The sequence below is a fragment of the Dunckerocampus dactyliophorus genome, chromosome 6 (genome assembly GCF_027744805.1).
Source record: "Dunckerocampus dactyliophorus isolate RoL2022-P2 chromosome 6, RoL_Ddac_1.1, whole genome shotgun sequence".
NCBI classification, from domain to species: domain Eukaryota; kingdom Metazoa; phylum Chordata; class Actinopteri; order Syngnathiformes; family Syngnathidae; genus Dunckerocampus; species Dunckerocampus dactyliophorus.
This window is the reverse complement of record NC_072824.1, coordinates 16014812-16042233: the sequence shown is the minus strand read 5'-3', so window position 1 is coordinate 16042233 and position 27422 is coordinate 16014812. Positions and strand designations below refer to the sequence as shown.

At 40.0% G+C, this 27422-nt stretch overlaps 1 protein-coding gene across 1 annotated transcript; it reads left to right on the top strand.

Moving 5' to 3' along the window:
• The first annotated feature begins 5956 nt into the window (after positions 1 to 5956).
• Positions 5957 to 26286, top strand: ugt8 (UDP glycosyltransferase 8). The gene is made up of 6 exons (XM_054779622.1): positions 5957 to 6140; positions 11025 to 11857; positions 13838 to 13980; positions 18232 to 18308; positions 18957 to 19176; positions 21126 to 26286. The coding sequence occupies exons 2-6, from the start codon at positions 11027 to 11029 to the stop codon at positions 21499 to 21501; spliced, it is 1647 nt and encodes a 548-aa protein (XP_054635597.1). The 5' UTR covers positions 5957 to 6140; positions 11025 to 11026; the 3' UTR covers positions 21502 to 26286.
• The last annotated feature ends 1136 nt before the right edge of the window (positions 26287 to 27422 follow it).

The following is a 27422-nucleotide window of genomic DNA, read 5'->3' as shown; positions in this document are numbered from 1 at the left end:
CTGCGTTCATAGGAGCAGATCCTTTAACATGCTCAAGGATACTGTAGCAACCTGGCTGTTATGTGTAGTGTTTTGTGGTTTCCACCTTCTGAAGTCCTGAGTCCTGAGTGTGTGTGTGTGTGTGTGTGTGTGTGTGTGTGTGTGTGTGTGTGTGTGTGAGGGCCAAGGATGGGGGCCGCGTGCGGAAAGGACAGTTTTTCTGATGTTTTTTTGATGTGGTTGCGGCCAACAGTAGCCCGTTTTGTTTTTGCAATAAAGAGATTTGATCGACCAGCTCCTCGCCATCCTTACAACTTTCGGGTAGACGTTACAAAACGATGTTTATCTTTAATGCTGGTCAAGACAGACGAGCGATTGATATTATCCAGCACAACGCGCTGTAACTAGTCCTCCAGTAAGTCTTGTGTTTATGGACCACAGTTATGTTTTTAATGAATTTATGAGAGCGCGTTCATGACCACAAAATGTCGTAACACGGAGAGCTGTATAAACTGCAGACCACCTGTATTAAATGAATAACTCTCTGACGATTACCTTTGTAAAAGGTATTAGATTGGGTGGGTGTACCCAATGTTGTGGCCAGTGAGACAATTATGTCACTGTTTAGGGCAGTTTTGCTAGTTTCTCTTCAGGGTAACTTTTCATGCTTCAGCAAACTGTGAAACCATTATAAATAAAGGAACGTCACCTTTATGAAAGATGGAAGTAATAAAAGTAAAATTGCCTTTGTAGTGTTTACAATGCCCAATCTTGATTAGATAATCATGTTAAATTAGCTGTAAGCGGCACCGTACACTATGCTGCGTCCCTGTAAACGATAGCAAAGATAAGATAAGTACACACAGCAGCTCTTATCGTGTAAAAATGCCCACTTCTGTCATTCTCGAAAGATAAGGCGACACCTACACGAGCTTAAGTGCAGAATGGGAGGACATGTGTACAAGTTATACTGTAGAAAGTCATTTGAATGAAAAGCAAATTACTTGCCTTATACACATGGAACCTTCGAGGTAAAACACATCCGGTTACATGATGCTGGTCAAATTTGGAAACAGTTTTTCTCATAAGAAATGATAAAACTTGAAGTGATCAGTTCCAGAATCAAACTGTCCCATTATAGGACATGAGTTAAATATATTGGCAAATGGACAAGGTTTCAAGCATTTGTAGCAACATTCAATTACAATAACAGCCTTAAAAATAAGCAAGGGAAAAAGATACACGTTTTAGTCCACTCGGTGACACTCAACATAGCGTGTCAAAGACAAGACACTGCGCTTCGTCTTCGCTGGTGTTCATTTTTGCCGGTCGGCACGCTGTTCGATCACCGAACGTAGGCATCGAAATTTTTTAAAATTAACGATTCTGGGAGAATCGGAACGGTAGTCCTGGTTCCCATGGATGCTCGATGCCCAACCCTACCTGCATTATATACAATGTTATTCCTCTCTACAAGCGTCTCTTACAATTATATGCGCATGCTCCATGGCCAAGTCTGCAAAATACATGATGGCATCATCTATCATCTTTCCCACCCCACCCGCAACCCACCATCTCAAACAGATTGCAGTCCTGTGGGAAACACTGGATAATCATCATAATTCATAAACATTGCTGATGAAACATCCAAATGAGGACTCATACTTCTTGTAAATATTATTACTTCTCAGCTCATGCATATGTAGAAGAAAGTGTTTTTCAGATATTTGTGAAAACTAAGCCTGTCACGATAATCAATAATCAATTAATCGCATGATAAATAAAAATGAAGTCGATAATTTTGCTGGCCTCGATATATTCACATGTCCATGTGCGTTTGTTTTCCTCCTCTTTCTCTACCAAACAGGCTGGTTGACAAGAGGTTTCACTCTGTGCATCTGTCTCAACACCTGGGCGCATTGTTCTATAGTGGAATGAAGGGAGTGAGTGCAGTCATTCATTGTCTTTGTCCCAGTGGGGAGAGGTATGGCGCTAGCAAGTGTGCACTTGCTAGCTGTGTGTGTTGTGTGCTGCACGATTGAATACTCTTTTGAACGCACATTGTTTTGAAAAGCCAAACTCTTTACTTTATGGCCCCACTAACTAACCGGAGCTACGCATCGCCGAAATCCGACCAGAACTCTGCTCACGGGATGAAGTGGGGGGTCAGTGACTATTGATGCACTACACTGCGGATGGGGATGTCATAAAACTTCATGTCAAAAAATCCAAACTATCCCTTTAATACAGGATCTCACCTGAATTCACCACCTAGTCCTGTGCAGCTAATGCAACGTGTCCATGAAATTGTATACATGAAATCATTGCTGCAAGTGTTTCATGCTCCTCAATCCCTGTTTGAATTTGCAGTCAACAATCCCACCCCTACATCATCCCCCACACCTCCATTTTCTCCTTTTGTAGCTTTTGGCTCACATTTGAGCATCGAAGCATCCCCTTCTTTTAACATAAACACATAAGATTAACTCTTCGTGGGAGAGTTCCGTCCTCGTCTCTCTGTGTAGATTGGGTGTACTCGGGTGATGAACTATTGATGTGAAGCTCAGGTGACACACCTGAAATGTGAGGGGACAGGAGAAAGGAGGGAGTGAGACAGAGGTGGGGGTGAAATGGAAGGGGAGGGGTCGGCGAGAAAGAAAATACCATGGATTGGTGGGGATGTAAAGAGCGAGTGAAAGAGCTAAAGAATGGAAAGTTGGAAATGACAGGTGAGAGTGACTGTTAACACAAGAGTCCCATCAAACTCTATACTGGAATTTCCGGATCCATGAATGGTGTTAGGAATGGAATATTTTCCACTCTGTTTTAGACAAAGTACAGCAAGGTGCTTATCTACCACAGAGACATAACACACTCCAAAGACCTTTCACTTGGAAAAGATGCACCCTGTTGTTTTTCTACGCGCACACACGCATACACACAGGATTTGTAGCTATGCCACCATTTTAATTTCTGTCTGAGGAGCGACTAGCTGTCCAACTTAGACGGGCTGGTGCCTAACTTCTTAAGAACAAAAAATGAAGGTTTACACTCATTGTATCAACTCTCTCACAGAAGTCATAAGCAAGAGGTCAGGGTTTCGCCTCAGAGACTGATTGGACTTTGCTAAACCTTTGTTGGTAGCTTTTGGGGATGAGTCGGGCACCTGCATTGGTGGATGTATGGGAGGAAAAGCAGTTGTGGGGCAGGGCAAGAACAAATAAGTAGATGACCGTTATAGACATAACATCCATTTGTGTTAACAACAGCCCCATTCCCCCCAAACTACTTGGCATTGCCAATCCTGTCCTTTTTTTGTGTGTTTACCATGTAAACACACTTTGTGTGTTGTGGCTCTCAAGTCCCAGTGTCAGCATAAAAACAAGCAACAATAGACTAATATCTGTTGGGGCCATGGGGATCTGCCTTGCTCCCCAGCAGAGGCCTGTATTGTGAAAGTGGCTCAACATACCCCGCCTTGTGCTCATCATGCAGCTCAAAAAAACAAAATTCCTCTAACAGAGTTAAAATGGAAAAATGGAGCGACCTCGGCCGGTGTATTTTACACAAGAGGAGCAAGTGTGTTATTTTTCGTTATGAGAATTTTAAAAATATATAACTGCCAAAAGCAACACGTGTAAGTTTATGATATTTACAAAGTACAAAAAAGAATACTGAACCACAGTCTCTGAGATCATGACCCTAAACCTTATTGCTAAAGATAATATATTCTGCACGCATTATGTCAACTGTAACTCCCTAATAACTCATTTACTTGAGTTATCTATGCACTAATGTCCATATGCTTTGTCATATTACTGTAATAGTTGCCAAAATATATATATATTTTCATCATTACAAAAAGTGGTAAATGTGATATGTTGAATACAGGAAGAGAAGTAAATAAATGTATTCATGATTGATGTGAAACAGAGAAGGAGTAGGATTGAATTCTGCTCCTTCTGACTCCTTTTCAGGTTGAATTGTTAACACTGTGAATACTGTACGTCATGTACACTAATGTAACCTTGTATGCATGTTTGAAATAAATCAAACCATTACCATTGCCATCGAGACATGTAATGAGCCAGGTCTGTCTCTTGCTGAGCCGTGGAAAATATTTGGAGGTTACCATGTAAATTGCTATTGCTAATCGCCAGTGCATATGTGGGATTTCCAATGACCAGTGGTGGGAAAGTGTGTTTGCCCCTTCCTGATTTCTGTGCATGTTTGTTACACTTAAATGTTTCAGATCATCAAACAAATTTAAATATTAGTCAATGACAACACAACTGAGCACAAAATGCAGTTTTTAAATGAAACCTTTTATCATTAAGGGGAAAAAAAAATTTAAAACCTGTATGGCCCTGTGTGAAAAAGTGATTGCCCCCCAGTAAAACACAACTGTGGTTTATCACAACTGAGCGCTATTTCTCTAGCCACACAAAGGCCTAATTGCTGCCACACCTGTTCTCAATAAAAAAAAATCACTTAAATAGGACCTGCCTCACAAAGTGATGTAGACCAAAAGATCCTCAAAAGCTAAACATCATGCCAAGATCTAAAATAATTCAGGAACACAAGAGAAATAAATTAATTGAGATATATCAGTCTGTAAAAGACTCCAGTTAACCACAGTGAGAGATTATCCGCAAATTGCGAAAACATGGAACATAGGTGAACCTTCCCAGGAGTGGCTGGCCAAACAAAATTACACCAAGAACGCAGGGACAACTCATCTAAGAGGTCACAAAAGACCCCACAACAAGATCCAAAGAACTGCAGGCCTCACTTGCAGTGTTCATTAATCTACCATAAGAAAGATACTGGGCAAAAATGGCCTGCATGGCAGAGTTTCAAGACGAAAACCACTGCTGAACAAAAAGAACATTAAGGCCCGTCTCAATTTTGCCAGAAAACATCTTGATGAGCCCCAAGACCTTTGGGAAAATACTCTGTGGTTTGACGAGACAAAGGTTGAACTTTTTGAAAAGTGCGTGTCCCATTACATCTGGCGTAAACATAATGCCGCATTTTAGAAAAAGAACATACCAACAGTAAAAGCTGTGACATGACCTTAAAAAAGGCAGCTCATGCTCGAAAACCCTCCAGTGTGGCTGAATTTCAACATTTCTGCAAAGATGAGTGGGCCAAAATTCCTCCAAGCGCTGTAAGAGACTCTTTGCAAGTTATCGCAAACGCTTGACTCCAGCTGTTGCTGCTAAGGGTGGCCCAAACATTTATTAGGTTTAGGGGGCAATCACTTTTTCCGTGCAGGGCCATGTAGGCTTGGATTTTTTTTCTCCCTTAATAATAAAAAAAAAAGTTTCATTTAAAAACTGCATTTTTTTGTTCAGTTGTGTTGTCATTGACAAATGTTTTAATTTGTTTGATTATCTGAAACATTAAGTGGGACAAACGTGCAAAAAAAAAAAGAAATCAGGAAGGGGCCAAACACTTTTTCACACCAAAGTATATACTGTACATATAGTTTACTGTAGCAAAGCTGTCCTGTAGTAAATAAGTTTATATGTACAATAACTTTCCTCAAAATATGATAATTTGTGTTTCTCCATCTGACAACACTGGGTTGCAAGAACAAAAAGAACAGTGTATTCGCAAAATATGAAATAAATAACTCTCTGAAATCAGTAAAGCTGCGCATAATTATTTGTAAAGACAGCTCTTGTATTGGATATTACACTGTACAGAAGTATTTAAAGCTGTGGTCATAATCGTAGCAATAATGGCTGTTGGCTATGGTTCTACTATTGGTAAGTTATTATGGGATGTCAGACATAAACAGGTGTAGGTAGGACCCTCTCTTTCATCCCAAATGCTGACAGCATCAACAGCGATGGAGTCACCTGTAACACAAACCACACTCACCTCATTGTTCTTTTTTCCTCCACCGAGCACCGCGGGCAGTGTTCAGCCACTCCCCGTCTTTCCATCTTGCTTGGGGCCCGCTGGTAGTCCCGCCTTCCTCCAACCCCTTCACGGAGGCGAATATTCCCTCTCTCTGGTCGTCGTCTTCCATAGCCGGGGAACTGTTTGTGACCATACATGCCTCTCGACGATAAACTCCACGTTCATTAACTTGTCCTGAACAAAAGACAACCCTTAGAGGCTTCTTCCTCTGCCCCGGAACAACATTCAAGGTAGGGCCCCAGGTGTTACGCTGTAACTGGTTCAACAACTTTTTTTTTCGCTTCGTTTTCTTTCTACTAAGAGTAAAATACTATTTATCGGAGTAAAGCCTTTTATATTCCCATCGTCGTTCAGCTGCTACGACATAGTAGCGTCAGTCGAAACTCCCTTGACACACAGGTGTAACTTGGTGACCGTGTTGCTTTCAGGGTCCTGTCCAACATGGTACATTTATATGGTGCGTCAAATCCCAACAGAACTCGCTCTACCTCTCTCAAATAACCTTTAATGTTATCGTCTTTATGCAGACTTTTGTTCCGTAGTGTTCGTGCTAAATGGAGTGTTTTGGGTTTAAATCCGGTTGTGAAACAGCCATGTTGCCATGTTATGCGCAAGTGTAGTTCTTCCCAGTTTTGAATATTGCTTCATTTAACACCGCTCTCAGAATCCAATTGTACAGTCACTATGCTGCTGAAACCCTGAAAAAAATATAGGCCTATATATTTGCCTTGAATAATCTGCTTGGGTGAAATACCACATTTTTTGTCAGAAAACGTGACTTAACTTATTTTCAATACTGGGACTAAAATAGTTGATTTTATAATTTTTTTTATAAATTACCTCCGTAAGGCCACTAGAAGCTAAATGTATTGTTATTTGCAGATGACATTACTGCATTTATTCAGGGGAGCAAATGATAACAATCACAATGGAAATGGAGAAATTACAAATGTGGTTTGAAATCAGATTGTTATTGAACTTAAACATAAGTAAAATAATGTTATTTTCTTCAAATAGATGGTGTACTGTAGACATTTATGGTGTGCCAAAAAACAATTTTTTTATGTGTCACATCCAAAATATACAACACAAACGAGCAAGAAGCACTTCGATACATGACGAAAACACATTACTACTGTTTCATATGTTTATTTTTTTTAATGTAGTGGACAACAGCGTCTAGTGCCATCTGAGTTATTATTTCATCCATCATTTCTACTGTTTGGATGAGATAATGACATTTTACATAAAACAATCTTTTATTATTTACAATGTAAAACAGTTGATAACTATGCTTCCCTATACAGTTATATTAACATTGGTTTGGTTTGGTTTGGTTTAGTTTATTTGAAGATGAAGGTTACAATAGAATACATCTCATGAATCATTCTTTCACAGTTCCACATGTCCAAAAGGAGTAGGAAGAAGCAAAGCTTATTTAATCCTACCCCCCATCCATTCTACATCTAGTACAGTACATGTAGTTTACTTCCTGCATTCCATGTCATGTTTTCAGTGATAGTCAGGATAATACATAATAGATAACGGTAAGATAGCCCTCCCCCCAAAAAAAGAAAAAGAAAAAAAATTATAATAATATATTATATATATATATATATATATATATATATATATACACATTAATAATAATAATAATGATGACAATACTAAATAAATAAATAAAAAAGAACAAAGCTTTTTTCTTTTTTTTTTAAACAAAACAAAGAAAAATAATTAAAAAAAGAAAAAAAAGAAAAAAGAAATAAAATAAAATAACAAACCTGACAGAACAATCAGGACTCTTCTGCCTTGTATTTAGCAAACATCAACTGCTGGTATTGTTTTTTGAATTGGACATGAAAAAACAATGAAAACGCTTGAACCTTTCTTGTTTTTTGTCAATTTCATGCCACACTTTTTCAGTCTTAACATGAACGATACTCCAAGAAGCAGCTTTTCTTCTTGTCTACACACATGCATTTCTGTATTTTGATACATTTGTTGCATAAACCATCTTCATCATTTTACATGAAAAAGTAGTAAGTCCTCAGATTCACCGCAGAGGGCAAAATGTGTTGTCTTGTATACTGTATATTAAAAATGACTGCATATTACCAAAACCACCTCAAACTATAGCAACAGGTTTTATTCTTGTTGACGGTTTTGCAATTTGTAATAAAGGCTGTGAAACGGTTGTTGTTTTTTTACAAAGGACAAAAATGCAATTCTGAGTCAGTTACTGATACTGTTCTATTAAAATACATCACATGCATACACTTTTATTAAATATTTTATGGTAAATTTCCTTTCTGGTCTGAGGCAGAAAACCCCAAATGTAATCTCCCTTGATGAGACCCACTTATAACCCCACTTGCCTTGAATGCAGCATCAGCTGATACCGAGTGATGCTGAGCTTTATTTTACTTTACTGTCCCCAGCTGCTCTCTGCATCGGTTTGATTAGTGCTGTTGGTAGCCGACAGCGGTTTACTTAGTGTGCTTGGTATTTACCATTGGAGCAAAATGGATCTCGTTGGACCAGTTCATGTGTGTGTTGATGTTTGAGATAGTATAGCTGAGAGAGAGAAAATGAAGGCTCTCGTAACGTTGAAACGACAACTTCACGTGCAGATCACTTGTTGATTTGTTCAATACGCTTACTACCAAGAAAATAGTTCTGCCATTGGTTAGGATGTGTCTGATGACGCTTGAAGGGATGAGGGTGTGTTGAAAACAACGTGTTGATTCTATAAACAAGATATGCATGTGACTCAGCAAAGGAAAGTGTTGCTTTCACCCTTCACTTTATTAATTATCATGAGCTTTGCATGTTTCACAATGCCACAGAAATACTTTCAGTATTCCTTTGAATTCAAGTATTTACTTATTCATGCCTTCACACACCCAAATATTTTAACTGAAACACCGCGCCCACAGCAAGGAGCACACATTGGGCTTTCTTATCATTGAGTTTCACTGGTCACACACTGAAACATCCATGCCACACTCATTCATTCATTCATGAAAGAGTCTGGAATGACTTGGAGGTTTCATCAGACCTCTCAACAGAGAGCACTGAGTTAATGAACCCCTGCTTGGAGCAGCATTAAGGCTGCTGTATTGAATCAGGAAAATAATCATTAAAGGTTCCCATTATGCAAAGTTGACTTTTTCTTCATGTTATGACAGTAAAATGTGTCCCCAGTGCCTGTTTATGACCATCAAACATCAAAAAAATGTATCATCTCCCTCACTGGTTTGCTCTGCTTTTCAGAGAAGAGGCGCTCAAACCTCGCTTTTGAACTTCCAGGTTTTGATGGCATCATGAAGGAAAAAAAACCCTTCCTCATGTCCGCCATTGGCTAGATGAGCCCGTCCCGTGTATTTGCCTACCACTACACGAGGGCAGCTTTGTGAAGCTTTGCTACACATCTTAAAGTCAGTCAGCTATGTGGGATCTGAAGGTTTAATGGTTTTGTTCTAATAGTTCATTCATAAAGTAATAGGGTTGAGGTCAGGGCTCTCAGATTCTGCTGCTGGCTACACCAGCTATGATATACCCACAAGGGAATCCAAACCTGGTTGAAATTGAAGAACAATTTTCAAATGTTTTGCCCATTTTCCCTCATCATACAATTTTTTCAGCAATTTCAAATAAGTCCCAATGCAGTCAAAACAATATAAATTTGGCCTACGATAGACTTTTCAATTATATTGCCCAATCACAATAATGCATGTTAATTATGGAATCTTGCCGCCGTCATTTGGATTTGGTTCGGCAAAGAGCAGTAATAGATTCATTTGTTTTCCTACCTCCAAACAAAACACACAATTGAATATGAGCAGCGCCGACTGAGAGGACACCAGTTTTTGTGTTGTCTTGCGTCTTTAGGGTAATTTTATTTAAAATAACAAACTAAATTTACTGCCTTTTGCGTTTTGTATTTTTCATGTCTATGGCATGGCGCTATTGGAAAGAAACTTTTAAACTTGAAATCTTTTCTTTAGTACTGTAGATGTACTGTATATATGCCTTGTACTGGAAATATTTGATTTTATTAAAGAATCATTGCTCTAATTGGAGAAAAAAAATTCTACAGCACCAAATGCCATAGGCAGTATGTTTTTATTTGAGGCATCTGTACATTGCACTTGAAGAATGATCTTTATTTAAAGTAACTATGCCTATTAGTTGGTGTTTACGTAATTCACAGTATTTGTAATTAGACACCAGTTTTTCCACTTCTTTGTAACTTGGGTGCCGTTTTTGAATCAAGGTCTAAAACTAGCTGGTTGTTGTGTCTCTTGTGATGGTTTGCACTAAAGGAAAGAAACCCAATACTGCGACTAATACATGAGTTTTCTTGTATTTAAAGTTATCTGCAACCTTATGTTGTATAATTATAGTTTTGCACAGTAAATGTTCTCAAAACTATATATTTTTTTCTTAAAAAATATCTGTCTGGCCTTCATTAGGGCCTGTGCAGCCTGTGTCATTTATATGCCAAAGAATATATCCTGATATGCTGTATATCGGTATCGCAAGAGTCTTCAATGTATATCATAATATGGATTTAAGGCCATATCACCTATTCCTGTCCCACAATAGGGTATTGGGAGTGCTGTAGACTTGGTTTGATGCTGTAATTTAGGCAGTTTAAATGTGCTCTTAGTAAGCCCTACTGGGAACACGTCATTGTGTGTGTCTGTAGCTTACGAGCTGTGTTTGTCCACGCCTGTCTCAGACAGTGTGTCTGGCTCCAAGAAGCATTATTGTGCACTTTATCCACTTTTTGCATATACACTGTAATGCTGCACTTCTCCAATGTAATAAATGCCATATATTGCATGTAACAACGTGACATTAAAGAGTGGGACAGCATGTGAGCTACAGTGCTACCATTGCAGTCACATTTTAACAGCAACGTCATGCTAGGTCAGACACATCAAACATACGGCACCCAAGTCTGTAGCTGACTGCCAGATTGTTAGCGGAGCTCCAGGCTTTATTTTAAGATGTCCAGTGAAGCCTGCTTTTTAAAAAAAATATTTTTACAAAACTTAAATGTATGATGCAGCTGTCCTTTTAATTCTATGTCTTCTTTGTCATTTTAGCCATGCTCCTGTCCTCATCACTACTCCTTCTCCTTGGCCTCCTTACCTGGCATCCAAGTACATCACGGGCTGCTAAAATCATTGTGGTCCCACCCACCCTGTTTGAATCACACATGTACATCTTCAATACATTGGCTGTCGCTCTGCACCAGGACGGCCATGAGATCCATTTCCTTGTCTCTGAGGGTCGTGAGGTCGTCCCTTCTTTTCACTATAAATTACAGCGGTACCCAGGGATCTTCAACAGCAGCACAGCAGAAGGTTTTATGCAGGCCAAAGTCACCAACATCTTCGCAGGGCGCCTTACATTTCTGGAGCTTTTTGACATTCTTGAACACTACAGTCAGAATTGTGACTATATTGTAGGCAATACTGAGGTGATGGCACGCCTCAAGCAGGCCAATTTCGATCTGTTGCTGGTGGACCCCAATGAAATGTGTGGTTTTGTGCTTGCGCACATGCTGGGCCTGAAATATGCAGTGGTCAGCACGGGTTTGTGGTACCCTACGGAAGTGTGCGCCCCGGCCCCGCTCTCATACGTGCCCGTGTTCAACTCCTTGCTAACCGACCGCATGTCCCTGCTCCAGAGGATCTCCAACACAGCTGTCTATCTCTTGGAGAACTTTGGAGTCAATTTTATTGTGATACCCAAGTACGACCGAATCATGAAAAAGCATGGAATAACGCCGCAAGTGCCCATGACTGAGCTGGTGCGAGGGAGCCAGATGTGGATGCTGTGCACAGACGTGGCGCTGGAGTTCCCCAGGCCCACCTTGCCGCATGTGGTGTACGTTGGAGGCATCCTTAATCGACCAGCCAACCCACTGCCAAAGGTTAGTGCTGTGAGATCCACACAGATCAAAAGCTCCAGAGTCTCTACTGCTGCAATCCATTTTCTTTGCTACACTCGGTGAAAAAGATTAGAAATATTTTGTTGTGTTATTTGTGTTATGCTCCTCGTACTTCTTCTCTTTTTAGTGGCTGCCCACACGGAAAGCATTTTATCGTTTCAGCCTCTCATCCACACAGAAACGGCGTTCTGGGTGCCTTGAAACGGTATTTTTTGAAAACCGCTTCCAGAGTGGGAACATCTGAAATCGTCGACTTGTCGTTTTTGTGTAGACAGCCGAACCGCTGATTTTCCAGAAACTATGACGTCACCAACCCGTCGCTGTCACGTGACCAGAAGTGAGCTTTGACGACAAGCCAACATAATATCAGAATATTTTGACGGATGTGACTCACCCCAGTCGACATTCTCCTGATATTTTGTTGTCCTATACTCGATAATAACTCGCATAAGTAATTCCACTTCAAACCTTATCATTACTCGCAACAGGGAAGTTATTCTACACAATGCAGCCGTGAAGATGGGTTGATTTAACGTACTAGATACTGCCCTGACAGGGAGGGCCCTCGCTGAGAACTGAGGGTGATGGGTAATAGTCTATCGTTCGGGTCGTTGGTATCTCCTGTGCGGAGGTTTTTGGAATGCCTCTCCAGCCAACAGGGAGTATTGTGCCCCTGATGTGTGAGGGAGTTAGAATGTAAGCGAAGGGAGAACGAGGCCATTGTTCTTGGCAGAAGCCAGCGGACACTGAGACTTGTTCATGGGGTCACTGTGGCTGCCTTGTAGGGACAGTAGGGCTGCACTGCTGGGACACAGAGTCCAGTGTGCCCCAGCAGTTACTCCGTGCCAGGGCCGCTTTCACAGCTGGACCATTTACCTCTCTCTGTTGGATGTGGACCACTCAAATATGGCTCCTTCCTCATCCCTCATCTGCCAATTTAAATTCATTCTTTATCGCATACAGTATTATGAGACTGCCTTGAACAACGTCTGACCTACACTATTCAGTGTGATAATCAACGAACTATTTTATATTCAAGCGTGCCCTGCTGAGGCCATATGGTGACGTAATCCAGTGCTGGTTGCTCAGTGTTTGTGCACACCTATCATTGCTGAGTCACTGTCATTTATAACATACTGTATAATATAAAAGTTGTCAATACGTCAAGTCAAGCTATGCACTATGTAGTAGAATAGTGGTGGTGGTATTGTTTGAATAGCTTTTTTTCATGCTGTATTCCAGTGGCAGTGTAAAAGATACCATTGCAAATCATTGTAATTTATTATAAAATTTCCAAACTAAAAACTGTGTCACCTTTAGCAAATGCAGCAACATACATCTATGGAATTGCTAAGGTTCTCTTTTGCTCAGCCACTTGCTGCAAGGCAGAATATTGTGCCCTATTGACAGACACAAACTAAGAAAATTTCTCCAACACTGCAGCACTATAACGGTTATGAGACACATTAATCCTGCAGGTGAATCACTGCTATGTATTGAATATAAAAAATATATTGGGTAGAAAAACAGTGGCATTAGCCTGGCCGTCAATCCAGTGTTTGCGTTTGTACCTGATTATTAAAAGGCCAAAAGGTCATGCTGCGGGAGTCTACATACCAGTAGCTGACATCTTACATTTATGACACTTTAAAGTTGAATTATTTGTATGACTTTGCACCTCATTAAATCAAAATGTCAGGTAAATTCTCACTAAAACAACACCATAAACTATGATGTTGACACTCCATAAAGTCATAAAGATAGAAAGTGCAAGTCATAAAGATAGAAACTGCAAACCTTTTTTTTTTTTTTTTTTTGAGTGAAGGTTTGATTCTCCACTTCGACTGAAAACTGAAGTATTGGCTACAATTGATTTATTTCAATAAACAGTAGACAAAGTTATGTAAAATAGTATTATACGGAAGTTGTACACCTTTCCTAACCCTTTACCTATTCCCGCAGGAGTTTGAGACGTGGGTTAATGATACAGCAGACCACGGCTTTGTTGTCGTGTCCTTTGGCGCTGGAGTCAAGTACCTCTCCCATGACATTGCACACAAACTGGCAGGAGCCCTTGCCAGATTACCCCAGCAAGTCATTTGGAGGTAAAGTACCTTGTCACTTTCTCACCCATCACTCACATCACTTTCACAATAATGAATATTCAAAGCTTAAATTTTCCCGATTTCCCATTTCTTGGGTTTAAAACACTCATCTCCTTGTCCATATTGTACAATACAACAGTTTTGCCCAATGACCCCTGATCAAAGCAAAATGTGTCTGCCTAGTCTTACTTAGATCCAGCCAAAAACTACTCGAACCAGCTGAACTCAGACATAACAGACCAAATGACCCCATTTATCACAGCAAAAAATGCTGGAAAATTTGCTTAGTTAATCATTGCCTTACTAACACAAAGCTGTGCATGTACAGTATTTACTTTGCATCTGGTGTTACATTCACTGATTAAACCATGTTTTATTTATTTTTGGTCTCCATGGTTCAGAAAAATCAGTGTGTGTGTATGTATGTGTAGGGCCCTATGAAGTCCGTTTTCTTTTTTCCCAAATTCCGTTTTATTTTTCCGTTTTTTTATTTTTCCATTTTTTTCTGTTTTAATTTTTTTGAATTTTGTTTTACCAGCATAGAGTGTGTGTTTTATGGGTTAGTGAATAAAATGTCTGTTAATTAAATGCAAAAATCCTTACATTTATTGATGTAATACAATAATGGACAATTTTGCCCAGTAATTGAGAAATGGATGTAGCCTTGATAACTTTTCTAATGGGATGTCAGCCTCTGCACACATTGCTACAAATTCTTCAACAAACTGTAATGCTCGTGCTTGTGATTAAGGAAGTTGTAGTCACCGATACAATTCCAACTGCATATGTAAGATATTTTTTATGACACGCTTATTTTGCTTACACAGTTAGACGACATGGGGCAAACGGTGCTCTTATTTTCAAGGCTTCTGGTCTTTTTTCACTCAGAACCTGCCTGTCATCATCGAGCATTGTAAAATGCTCCTTACATTAAAGCGGTAAAACACAACACGGTGCAAATATACTCATCCAGCCTGAGTCTCACACACACAACGACACTAGTATGCTAAACTAAGGTAGCCCCGCTAGCTTCTGTCCATGCTCCGTAGGAGGAGGTTCCGCCAACTTTCACCGGTGTTTATCGCCATTTCAACATGTTTAGTTCAGGAGGAGGCAGTTTAGTGTTTGTCATGAGATTCCACCACGATTTGACGGTCCACCGAGTAAATACTTCCCCACATGAACGTTCTTTTCTCATCACGGTGATACCATTTCATTCACATTGTGTTAATTTCTCCGAGATTCCCCGTTTAACAGTAAATTCCGTTTTTATTGGCCAACTACGCGATTCCGTTTATGCGGAAATCATCGGGCTCTGTGTGTGTGCGTGTGTGCGTGCGTGTGTGACAGTCAGGCTTGCATGAGCCTCAGTCACAGAGTGTATACAGGTTTGTGCTCTGCAAATGAATTAGTAACAAAGGGTTCAACTTTGAGTAAATGTTTGTGCATGGTCGGCAAGCAGAGAAAAGGTGGAATTCACATTCATTTTCATGTAATCATTTACCCATCACACTGACCCATTCACAATGACACAAACGAGACACGGATGGTAAAAACGTCCTTGGGGATTGGACAGACTAACCAATAAAGTTAAGTAGTAAATAATAATAAAGGGGCAGCAAATGGAATTCATGTTTTCCTCAGTGAACCACAGTTCCCCGGTGCCGATAGCACTCATGCAGCCCCAGACCAAAGCAGTACCACCACCATGCTTGACTGGAGACAATAATCTTGCTGCTTAGTTGTGTGGCAGTGTGTTCTCAATTTCTAAAAATCTATACTGCTGAACATGTTGTAAAAAAAAAAAAAAAACCCTATAAATAATCAAATGCTTGCTGAAATGTGAGGGATTTACAGTCATCCCTGGCCACATCGCAGTTTCGAATTTCTCCGAACATTTTTCAAGAATATATTAATCAATAAATCATGCTGTTTCGTGGTTGAATACAGCCTATTGTTAGTCAATAAATATGCATGGTTAAGCAAATTTTGTCTTTTTTTAAACTAAATTAAGCTTTTTCAAGCATAAAAATGTCAAAATGACATAAAATACAAATATAAGGCACACAAGAATCAGACTTGATCCTCGGAACAACAGGCTTTTATTGAATCATCTCACATAATGATAACCTAATCAGTCCATCCATTTTCCATGCCGCTTGTCCTCACTAGAGTTGCGGAGGTATACTGCAGCCTATCCCAGCTGACTTCGTGCGAGAAGCGGGGCACACCCTGTACTGGTTGCCAGCCAATCGCGGGGCACACAATAATCATCATAATAATAATAATTAATAATCATAACATGGGCTATTGTTGCGGCCGTAATCCACTTCAAGCTAAAACCAACTCTGAACCCCCCTATTTCCTATCCTCCACACGTCCGGAACACATTTATCAATCTTTGGCTGCTTTTAGGTGTTTTCAGTCACCAGATGTCGATCCAATAGCTTTTTGGCTGCGTTGGAATGAGAAAATTGCTTTATGAATGTGAACAAACTGACAGCAACCCTGTGGACACCAAGTGTCATCCAATGTTGATTTTAAATTGAAAAAGTTGTGAGGGAAGGGAAGCTTTGTTTAATCAAAGGTATGACTTGTTGCAAAATCATTATTTAATTAGTATGTGTGTGCATGCGTGTGTGTGTGTGTGTGTGCCTCAGGTGGTGACGTGCTTGGTCATGTTTGCACTCAACATGATTATTTAAGTTTATATATTTTATTTCTATTTTTTTTATATTTGTTTGATAGACATATGATTTTTCACCCACCCCACCCGCTGTTATTTGTATTCCCAGTTTTGATGGTGGGATTGCACATTACACTTTGAACCAGATTTAATGAAAACGTTGAAAATTGCTTTGTTTTTTGCTTGTCATTGGTGACAGTTTGCTCCCTGTGCACTTCTAGCTAAATGGTAGCTTTTTTTTTTAGTATGAAGAATACCTTTCTTTTTATGGAGTACATCCAATGGGAAAGAAGTGCAAGAAGTACAAGTCAATGAATGAATACAAAGATGTTCAATACAACCAAAACGCTATTACAGTACAGGTGGGTCAAGTTGACTATGTTGATGTGTCAGTCATGTCATTCCGTTAATGCTTCCCATAAAGTTTGTTATTAGCCAGAAACCCAATCTTGTTGAACAGGTCAAAAGAACACCCACACACCCACACACACGCACACACACGCAGACTCTCACCAGTATTGCCAAATAAGTCAACATGCAACTAACTGCCTGTTATTCATGTACAATATACTGTATGTAGTGGATCTCGTCATCATGCTAAAATAATGATTTCGCAGAGTTGAGCTGTGCATCCTGAATTCCAGCCGTGAACATTTTATATATGTTTAAAATACTGCCGCTATTTTGTTGGCACGTACTTAGTTATCAGAAGCTCCATAATCTGTATGCAGCATTCCCAAACCAAGAAACTGAAAAGGAAGGGCGATGGGTGGAGAGGGCAACGGGCGGGGATCAAGCCAAATGAATCGTGTCATTGATAATTGGCCCACATCAATGTCGGCTTTGATTGGCAGCACAGTGACTTAGTGTTTTGTTGCAGAAAGTGAGATGAAAGAGTTGAGGGAGGGATGTGATTATTGCACTGCTTGCTGCTTTTGTTACAACATGAAACAGTACACATACAAGGCCATCTGTAAGTTGTTGTAGAAGCCTTAACACTTTTGCATAGGGAAATGTTGAACAACTTCGTCATAGTTGCTCTCTGTTTTAAAGCCCTCAGGAAATATATCACATAAGTGTGTTATGCATTGGAAATAGGGTTCAGGATTTCAGTGTTTTCTACTTGCATGTTACTTGTATTTGGTGCTTTGGACAAAACAACAATTTTTTTTTGTGATTGTGCCTGATGAGAGAGGATGAGAGATAATGGTCACACAGCGATATCTCTGTCAGCGCAAACAAGGAAGTGACGACGAGGGTGGGCCATGCAGAGACACACTTGATTGGTTAGACAGTTGACGCGCACGTTAGAGCGCTGCTCGGGGACAAATTTTATTGGCGAAAATGACGACGTTTGCCCAAAATGTTTCGGGAAGTCACAGGGTTGGGACAAAGTTGCGCATCATTTGTGGGGATTGGTTAAATTTGCTTGAAATGGAAAAAAGTAATAAAGTAACGCTCAGTTCAACCAGTCACACACAGATTTTACCCACATGTATTATATGTAAAATGTCATTGTGTTTGCTTACTTTAATTGTTACCCTCCTTTTTTTTTTTTTTTTAAGGTTTTCAGGTGTGCCGCCCAGTAACCTTGGCAACAACACCAGGCTTGTCGAATGGATGCCTCAGAATGACCTATTAGGTGAGACCAACTCCACTTTTGTGTTTTGCGTGCATTTTATTGGACCCTCCACTCATGAAGAATCATCCAGCCATCCATTTTCTATGCCGGTTATCCTCATTAGGGTTGCGGGGGTATGCCGGAGCCTATCCCAGCTTCATGAAGAATCATGTCATTGCAAATTCTTTTGGCTTCGAGTAAAGTTCAAGTTGTGTATATTTACATGTTTCATCAACAGTCATCATGTTGATGATGATTAGATGCAATTTTACCACACAGTCGATCTTTCTGATGCTGTGCTAGACTACAGTTTTGTATAGTATGTATTTGTTTGTGCAGGGTAGTCATTTATCACAGTGTCCGTCCGTCTGCCTTTACTCAACTCCCACAATTATGTCAGATCATTATAGCAATGAAACCTGCATATACTTGAGAGTAGTCAGCGTACAGCTTGTATAGCAGTATAGAATTACTATTCAATGAAAGTGACTTAACACATCTATTATTGTCTAACCAAGATAAATGTGTTGCGCCTACAGTCAGACATGGTGGTGGTAGTGTCATGGTCTGAGGCTGCATGAGTGCTGCCTGCAATGGGGAGCTGCAGTTTATTGAGGGAAACATTAATTCCAATAAACAAATCAACTCATGTTTCTTGTTTTTTTTAAGGGCATGCCAACATAAGGGCTTTCTTGAGCCACGGGGGGCTAAACAGTATCTTTGAGGCCCTGTATCATGGAGTGCCGGTGGTGGGTGTGCCCCTATTTGGAGACCACTATGACACCATGATCCGTGTGACCGCTAAAGGTATGGGCATCATGTTGCACTGGAAGAGCATGAGCGAAGATGATCTTTACAACGCCCTGGCCACCGTCATAAAGGACACAAGGTGAGAGGAATTTCCAGCATTTTAAGGCGCAAGCACAAATAATAGTAATTAGTGTCGTCACTGTAGGTTGTTTCACGTCGGATGCTGGCTCGAGACGCTCGATTGGCTTTCTTACCAATCCCGATATAAACCGGTAACAATTTCGGCAGCAGCTCTTCCCTCAAACACTTCATGCTTCCTCTACTGGATGCACTTCATAAATAAACATTTTTTTGTAAAATAAGACAAATACTGCAATATGCAATACAAGTTACAGAAAAAGTGCATGTGACTCTGCGTGATTTTTCCCGAGGTGTGATATTTGAATAGAAGAATTGAAGGAGAGATGCATTACTCCCCCCTCGCATAACCAGCGCTTTATGTCACATTCCGCGTGACAGGTTGGACTTTATTTTTGTTTTTCTTCAGTTTTCATGTTGGTTCCTGTTTTGTGCTCTTACTTTGGTTTTCTGTCCCCCGTTTGCGGCGATGTGCTGCTGCTTTGCGGTCGCTGGAAAGCGGTACCTGTTTTTCATTGGTAGTCAGCGCTGTAGGTGGCGCCGCATTACATGCAGAGAACAAAACCTAACACTTGACACTCATCGCCAATTGCACAGGGCGGCTGTTTCCCAGGACATGTCCTGTTTTCACATCCTGTCACATCTTGTCCGTCCTGTTTTTCTTGGGTTTTTTTTTAGAAAGTGATGAAATGCCATGGTTTTCATTGGGCCATTAAATTGACCTGCATTAGGGCACTCTGCATGTGATGCATGCTACATCATTACATTGATAAGTTTGTGAGAGCTATTTCTAATAAAGCTGGATTTGCTAATATAGCTAATATTTTGTTGTTATTTATTTGTCCAGTAAGACTTGAAAAGAGAGCTATTATTTTCTCACAGCCTGAGAGGACACGTTATTTCTATTTAGGGATGGTCCGATCGATCGGCCACCGGTCAATATCGTCCGATTTACGTAAAAAACATATGACCGACAAGGGACGCGCTTTGTCCTGCTGCGAGAATCAAAACTCGTCTGTAAAACCTCAATGGCTTCAGCTTGCCACAGGCCACGCCAATCGATGCCAGCGTGTTTGATCACTCCCTTATCAAACTGATTGCCATTCGACTTTTCTCGCATCTCTGTTTGCACGCTTTGCCTAGCTGTTATCCGCCTAGCTTCTGGTCTTGGAACTCCAAATGTGACTTTTTACCACAGTGACATTTTGTTTTTTAAAAAAAACAAGCAATGCGGTTAATTCAAAGCTTGTTTTTGGCCTACGAGGAAGCCACAAGTGGATATCACGCTCATGGGGTCCGTACTAACTTTTTCAAGTGTAACTGAACAATTTTGCTCATTATACTAATTACTTCTTGTCCTCATAAACACATAAACACATAGTGTCTCCAGCCTTATGGTGATGGGGTCTTCTATCTTGCCAGCTGATTTTGAGTAGCTCACCAAAGGGTCAAACAGTATTTGCTTCAACTCTTAATAGATTTTTATTATAACTGCTGAATTCAGACTCTTATGCCCTTTATATAATGACAAATGACCACAAAATAGCATAAAGATGATGGTCAAACTGTTTGAGTGGAGATCAGCTTGGTAAATAAACTACAATTTAAGTGTTACCAGTCATAAATAAAACACAAATAGGTGACAGCTCTACTAGTGATGAAAGCTGGACACCCCTGCAACATGGACACTCCATTTATTCTCTTTTAAGTTAAGCAGGACAGATTTCAATTTAATAAGGATATTTATTTGTATTATTTTATTAAAAAAAAAAATAATTAGAAATTACAATTCAGTTCCCATGTATTCATATTACTACAAAACATGCCAACAACATCAAAATAAATTCAGGCTTGAATCAAGCCGCGGAATTCGACCCGCAAAGTGGCGAGGGATGACTGTATTTGTAAAAACGTGTAAAAGTGTGTAATATTTATTTGTGGCTTCTGCAGGTACCGCCAGCGAGCAGAGCTTCTCTCCACCATCCACAAGGACCAGCCCGAACACCCTGTGTCAAGAGTGGTCTACTGGATCAATTACATCCTCCGTCACAACGGCACTGAACACCTGCGCGCTGCTGTGTATGACATTTCGCTCTACCAGTACTTCTTGCTGGATGTGATCTTTGTCGTAGGGGCTGCCTTGGTCATCGCTAACTTTGCCGTGAGGCGTTTAGGACGATTGCTGCGTGCAAAGTCTGGTGACCGGAGCCAAGTAAATGGCATTTCCAGGCAGGAGGGCAACATGGTAAACGGGCACTGCCACTCCATGGCCAACGGTAAACACAAACGCAATGACTCCTTAAAAAATGAGAAGAAGGTGAATTAATGTTCGCAAATGGCCAAGGTGGACGAGGAGGCAGTTGCTCAAGGGTGCAGCCCTCCGGTCGGCTTTGTGCGTTTATAAAAGTGTAGAGGAAAGTTCGTTGTTAGGTCTGCATCATGAGGCAACTGCCACTCACAGTGAGGTTAACAGAGGATACAAATATGGGTATGGAACAAGGTGTTGGGCGCTCCAGGTGTGTGTGTGTGTGTGTGTGTGCGCCTGCGTGCGTGCGTGTGTGTGCGTGTGTGTGTCCACTGATGTGAATTGTAAATCTAATAACAGCGATTGCGGCAGCACATCACCAAATTGGAACCGTGAGGATGAAACACTTCTCCCCTGCATGTCTTCCTGACCTCCTAACGGTGGAATGACGATGAAGAAGTGGCACATGAACTTTTTGAACTATTTTAACTATTTTGTTTTTCTTATAGTTAACTGCAAGGCTTCCCAAGCATCTTCTAAACTCTAAATCTATTTATTACTGTACAAGCACAATATAATGAACTTTTTTTTTATCTTATTTTAATTTATTTAATGGACTCAGCATGATGGAGGGTATACAGTCCCTCCATGACCCACAATGTTATGAAGAGCTATATAGATGTATGACCACTTGCTTTGTCATGTGCCTCATATACTGATATACTGTCATGGTTCAATTGCATTGAATTCTATTTAAGTTAGTGTAGACTTAATTTATTATGATGAGCAAATGTAGTGAGTGAATCATACCCTTCATGCCGCCTGCATAATCATATTTATGAAGTATGCTTCAGTTTGTTCATGTGGGCTTGTTGTTTTCCATGTTAAAAAAAATAGTGTGTTTTTCATCTTGTGTCAAGCCATTCCATGGTGTTTATATTTTTATCAAACTGCTATTCATTCTATACGCAGATGCACGAGGGGCTTACAAGACGCCTACTGTGGTTCTGACTAGGGATGGGCCTAATCATTGATTATTAAAATTCCGTCATATGGAGTCGATAGTTGATGGTTAAGCCTTATGTAGCAATGACGCAAAATTGAGCCCAGTACTTGGCTGCTATGAGCAGAGGCAACAGTTGATTCACTCCTTGCTAGTATTCTGTTTGAAGACTACTGTAAGTTGAGCCGCAGCCATACATCAGTAAATCACTCGCATCGAAGCAGGAGTTCAGCACATTCAGAGAGAATACTTATAAACTACCAGTTCACTGATACGTGTCGTACTAGTAGTAAAAAAGTCCTCATTCCTAGATCTTACCGCGACGATTACAACATACAGGGCAAGTGGGTGGAGTATCTTAAAAGCAGTTTGTCACTGGACATTTCACTAGCAGTAAATTGAAATTTCAGCATTTTCATTCATTGTTTTTGCACTTTAGTAAGATATCTATTTTGCAAATGTTGCACATAAAACACATCACCCAAAGAGAATTACCGAGGAAATTGTACAGAATCATCATACACAGGAACCCACCAATGTGAGTACACGGCGCGCATTTCCGCAACAAGTTTTATTATAGTATCTCCTCACAATACTATACTATCCTCTGACAATGACTGAACGCACAGCCATTAATGTGTAAATAGCTGTCACTACACCTCACAGTGAACATGTCCACATTATGTCCAATGTGTCAACATTTAGTGTGAGCACCATTGTAATCTAGCACTGCCTTAATCCTCTTGGGCTTGGAATTCACCAAAGCTGCATAGATTGTTACTGGAATCCTTTTTCGATGACATCATGTTTGGGGTCATTATCATGTTGGAAGAACTTCTGTGTAATGTAGAGATGTTTCTCTCAATGAACCGCAACTCTCCATTGCCAGCCGCACACATGCATGTCCAAACCATGACTACCAACACCATGTTTGACACAAGACACAATTATCCTGCTACTCATGTTGCCAGCTATTTAGACAATAATTTAGACAATAATGGCTACACGTGATTTTAGTAAGAAGATACTGCCATACAAGCTGTACGCTGACTATTTTATTCTATGCCCACATTTAAGTACTATAGTACTGTCCCTTGATAAGATATACTGTAAAAAAAAAAAAAAATAGTTGCTGAAATGTGAGGGGTGTACTCACATTCCCTGCAGGTCCTGCACGAGCATATGATCCCAAAACATGTCTCTAAAATAATTTTTCATAACATTAAGAACTTTCTACTAATCGCAGTACATTATATATTTTTTTACATTATATTTTTTTTTATTTCATAGTCAAAAGCTGCAAAACATCAGTAAATCATTATAATCCATCCAAGAAACTATTGTGCAGTACTGTATATTAATGAAAAAAGCTTTCTTGTCATCCTTTCCCCCGTGAGCTGCAATGACACTTGAATAGTTGGACCAAGCCTGATACTTACTCATCATATTACCAGTCACGCATTCATTGGTCAGGCTTGGGGGGCCTCAGGTGCTTGACAAGCTATGAACAGGGTGTGGAGAGACAAAAAAGTGTATTTATAAAGGTGTATATTTATAGTTATTTGCTCATTATTTTAGTATTGTTGTAATAGGCCAACTAGCTCCTGTTTAAATTCTGATGTTTCCGTAGGCTAGCATTTGCTACATCACTTTTTAGGTTTAAGAGTACAGTGGATCTATATATAAATCTATATATAGATCAGTGGATATATATATATATATATATATATACACACACGTATTTATTTTTAAAATGTGTTATATAATATATAATGAAAATATATGAATAATATATGTGTAACATGTAGTAGGGCTGTAACAGCGGTAACTTATTTCACTGATTATGTTACATTTTTTTAACGTTATGAAGCATACGCATCACGGCAAGCCACGCCTCTGTCACACAGAGTCTGTCTCTCTTTTCATAACTTTATTCTGACCTGAACACATCAACAGCAGTGCAATTCCAACACCGTTTATGTATCTCCAACTCATAAACACGCCTCTGGTCCCTTGTCATCGGAACAACGTGTCTTCATTGTCTCTAATAGACCGCGAGATGCATTCATTGACACGCCGGACATCAACTTTATTATGCGTGTATGTGTGGTCTAAATAAATCAAAATACGTACAAAGAAAAGTGGATATTCTCATTATTCACTTGTAAATCTTAATGCGGAAGTACAATTTGCTGCATTTAGGTGTGCTCGGAAATCTCAGAAAATACACTCAAAACATGTGAAGTCAACTTAAATGACGTGGTGTCTTTGAACGCAACCCCTCATAATTAGGCTTGGGCATTGTTTCAATTTGAACGATTCTGGTTCCGATTTCTCGTTTCGATTTCCGTTCTTAATGGTTGGTTCCTAATGATTCTTGATTCCGATGCTTTTAAGAGCTAGGATCTTAAAGGTTTGCATGGTGGTTTAAATGAGGGTGCTAACCAGAGTTCCTTTTGGATTAAATGTCTGAACTTGTCCATGAATTGTTCAATGATATGAACTTTTTTTGATCAATTTTACTATGAATTTCTGACAGTGCTATATTTCCAACCAATATAAATAAATAAATATAAAACTATTCAACTTGAATATAAATGTTATGAGGTTTCTTTTTACAGGAGTACACTTTCAGAAAAGATGTTTACTTTTGAAAAGTAGTATACTTTGCTTGCTACCTTAATGTTGGAGTCAGCTATTTTTTTAACACTCACTTGCCTAGCCGTAGCTGTAGCTCCCGTCCTTTATTTACACGCAACTTCCACATCAACTAGCATCCTGAAACCCTCGGTTACATTGGCATCAGACAAACATATTTTATTGTTTGACTTCGCTGATTCTGACTGTTTAGAGGAAGTCCGACGTAGCACATTAATGACCAGGTACTCTTGTTATTTCTACACCATGAAGGTGTGAACATTAAACACGTCGAGTTAAGCCAAACATGTCATCCGCTTCTTCACTGGTGCTCACCGACTTCTTCTTCGTTGCTGTTCGTGGCTATTTTTTTCCAAACATTTGAACGATCCCAGGAGAATTGAAATATTAGTCCCAGTTCCCATAGATGCTCGAGACTCGATGCCCAACCCTACTCATAATAACACAGTTAAAGTGTGATTCAAATCTTCTGGTACTATTAAAGAAACTAGTGTTAGGCAAATAGACTTTCAGACATCTTTTAGCTTGACTGAAATTTTCAGTTGATTTGGAGCCATTTCGGAGACATTTATCTTTCTTTCAATAAAATACAGTAAAAATGATGTTTTTTCATCCAGTGTTGAGATTTCACACTTTGTTCACCTGTCTTTGAACGCACCATAGTCGCTGTGAGACGCGGAAGTGAAAGTTATATGTAACTTCTACACACTCACCATATGTTCGTTGATCATCTTACATTATTATTCATAAGTGGTGAGTATACATTTAAATTGTGCTTAATAAGTGTGTGAGGCATATGGAAAAGAGACAGGGGAGGGTTCCAGAGCTGAAACTAATGTAATTAGTCTGTTTTATTGCAATAATATCGTCAAACGTCAACGTCAAGCTATCAGGATGGTTTGGACGGGAAGGAGGAGCGAATCCTGTGACAAAAATAGAGATTTTTATGGTGGTCTCAGTGACTTTAGGATTTTTGCCATTCATTGATGGTACTGGAAAGTAACCCCGGCGAAAAGTGGAGATCTACTCTATAATGTGTGAATTCCACAGTGTAGTCTCTTCTCAACATTTCATGCTATATTTTAGATTTTTAAATGTTTTACCTAGATTTCAACTTGTTGTCCCTCCCGTCATATGTTGTAAATACAAAATGTAAACAAAATACTAATGTTAAATAAATCTCTTCTTTGCATAAATCACAGAAGCTTGCTTTATTCATAAAGTCATGGCGCCCACTATGGGGTTGTGCTCAAAATACTTTGGAAGACCTGCTTGCTTGCATGCATGTAATACAGATATCCTCAAAGTTTTATACTCATTAGACAAACTATCAATGATCTATGGACAATTAGTTGCCAAGTCCCGCCCAGGCTCCTGCAAAGACAATTTTCTTGATGGCCGCTAAGTTTTTCAGCCAGTTTTGCTCAAATTTTACACAAATGTGCTTGTCAGTACCCTAAAAGTGTGTACCAAATTTCATGTTGAAGTTATAGCAGGTGTTTTGTAGAGCACAGTGAGCAATGTTCGTCACTCAATCCAAGTTAAGGGTGTCAAACTTCGAGGTTTAATAGCGGCACTATCATTTGCACAGGCAACACAGTAAGGTTGCATGCTTTGACCGATTTTCATCCTTTTGTGTGCAGCGGTTCAGGAGTAGAAGAATTACCTTACACAGACAAATGCAGTCATGAAAAAAATCAGGACACACTGCGGGTACAGTAGTTATCAGTGAATGAAGCACTATTTTTCACCAATTTTACTTGCACACTTGTAGCCAATGTGTGTTAAACAAGCGCACAATCCCGACCAGGCTTGACAGTGATGTCTCAGTTTTGATGGAAGAGTAAGCTTTCCGTCTGGAATTGTTACCACACTTCAAGAGGCTATTTAGGTATCAGATGGTATAATCATTCAAAGTAGCCAGCAGCGCACAGATAGAGTTATCTAATGTTGAATGCCTACGCTGAGTGAAGCTGGGGTAACGTAACACCCGCCGTGGTACCCGGCCTTCTCTCACTGAGCCTGTGTTAATTATTCACGCTGCCTGTTGGAGGGGCCTGCAGCCTTCTTTCTCTCAAACTCGCAAGCATCTGCAGGTATGTTTAATTTACACTCTTCAAACTGTTTTCCTTTGTGGACACTGCTGGAGCAATGCTTTGGCTGAGACAGGAAGCGGGTGGGGAAGGCCTGGGTTGACGAATGAGGAGGAATCAGATATCCCGGAAAGCACAGCGGCCATCCTTCATGACACCTTCGCAGTGCTCATTTGTGGGCTGCACCAAGGCTGTCCAAAAGCGGACGACAGATGTGTCCTCCTTCTCCATTGGATGGGGGTGTGCAT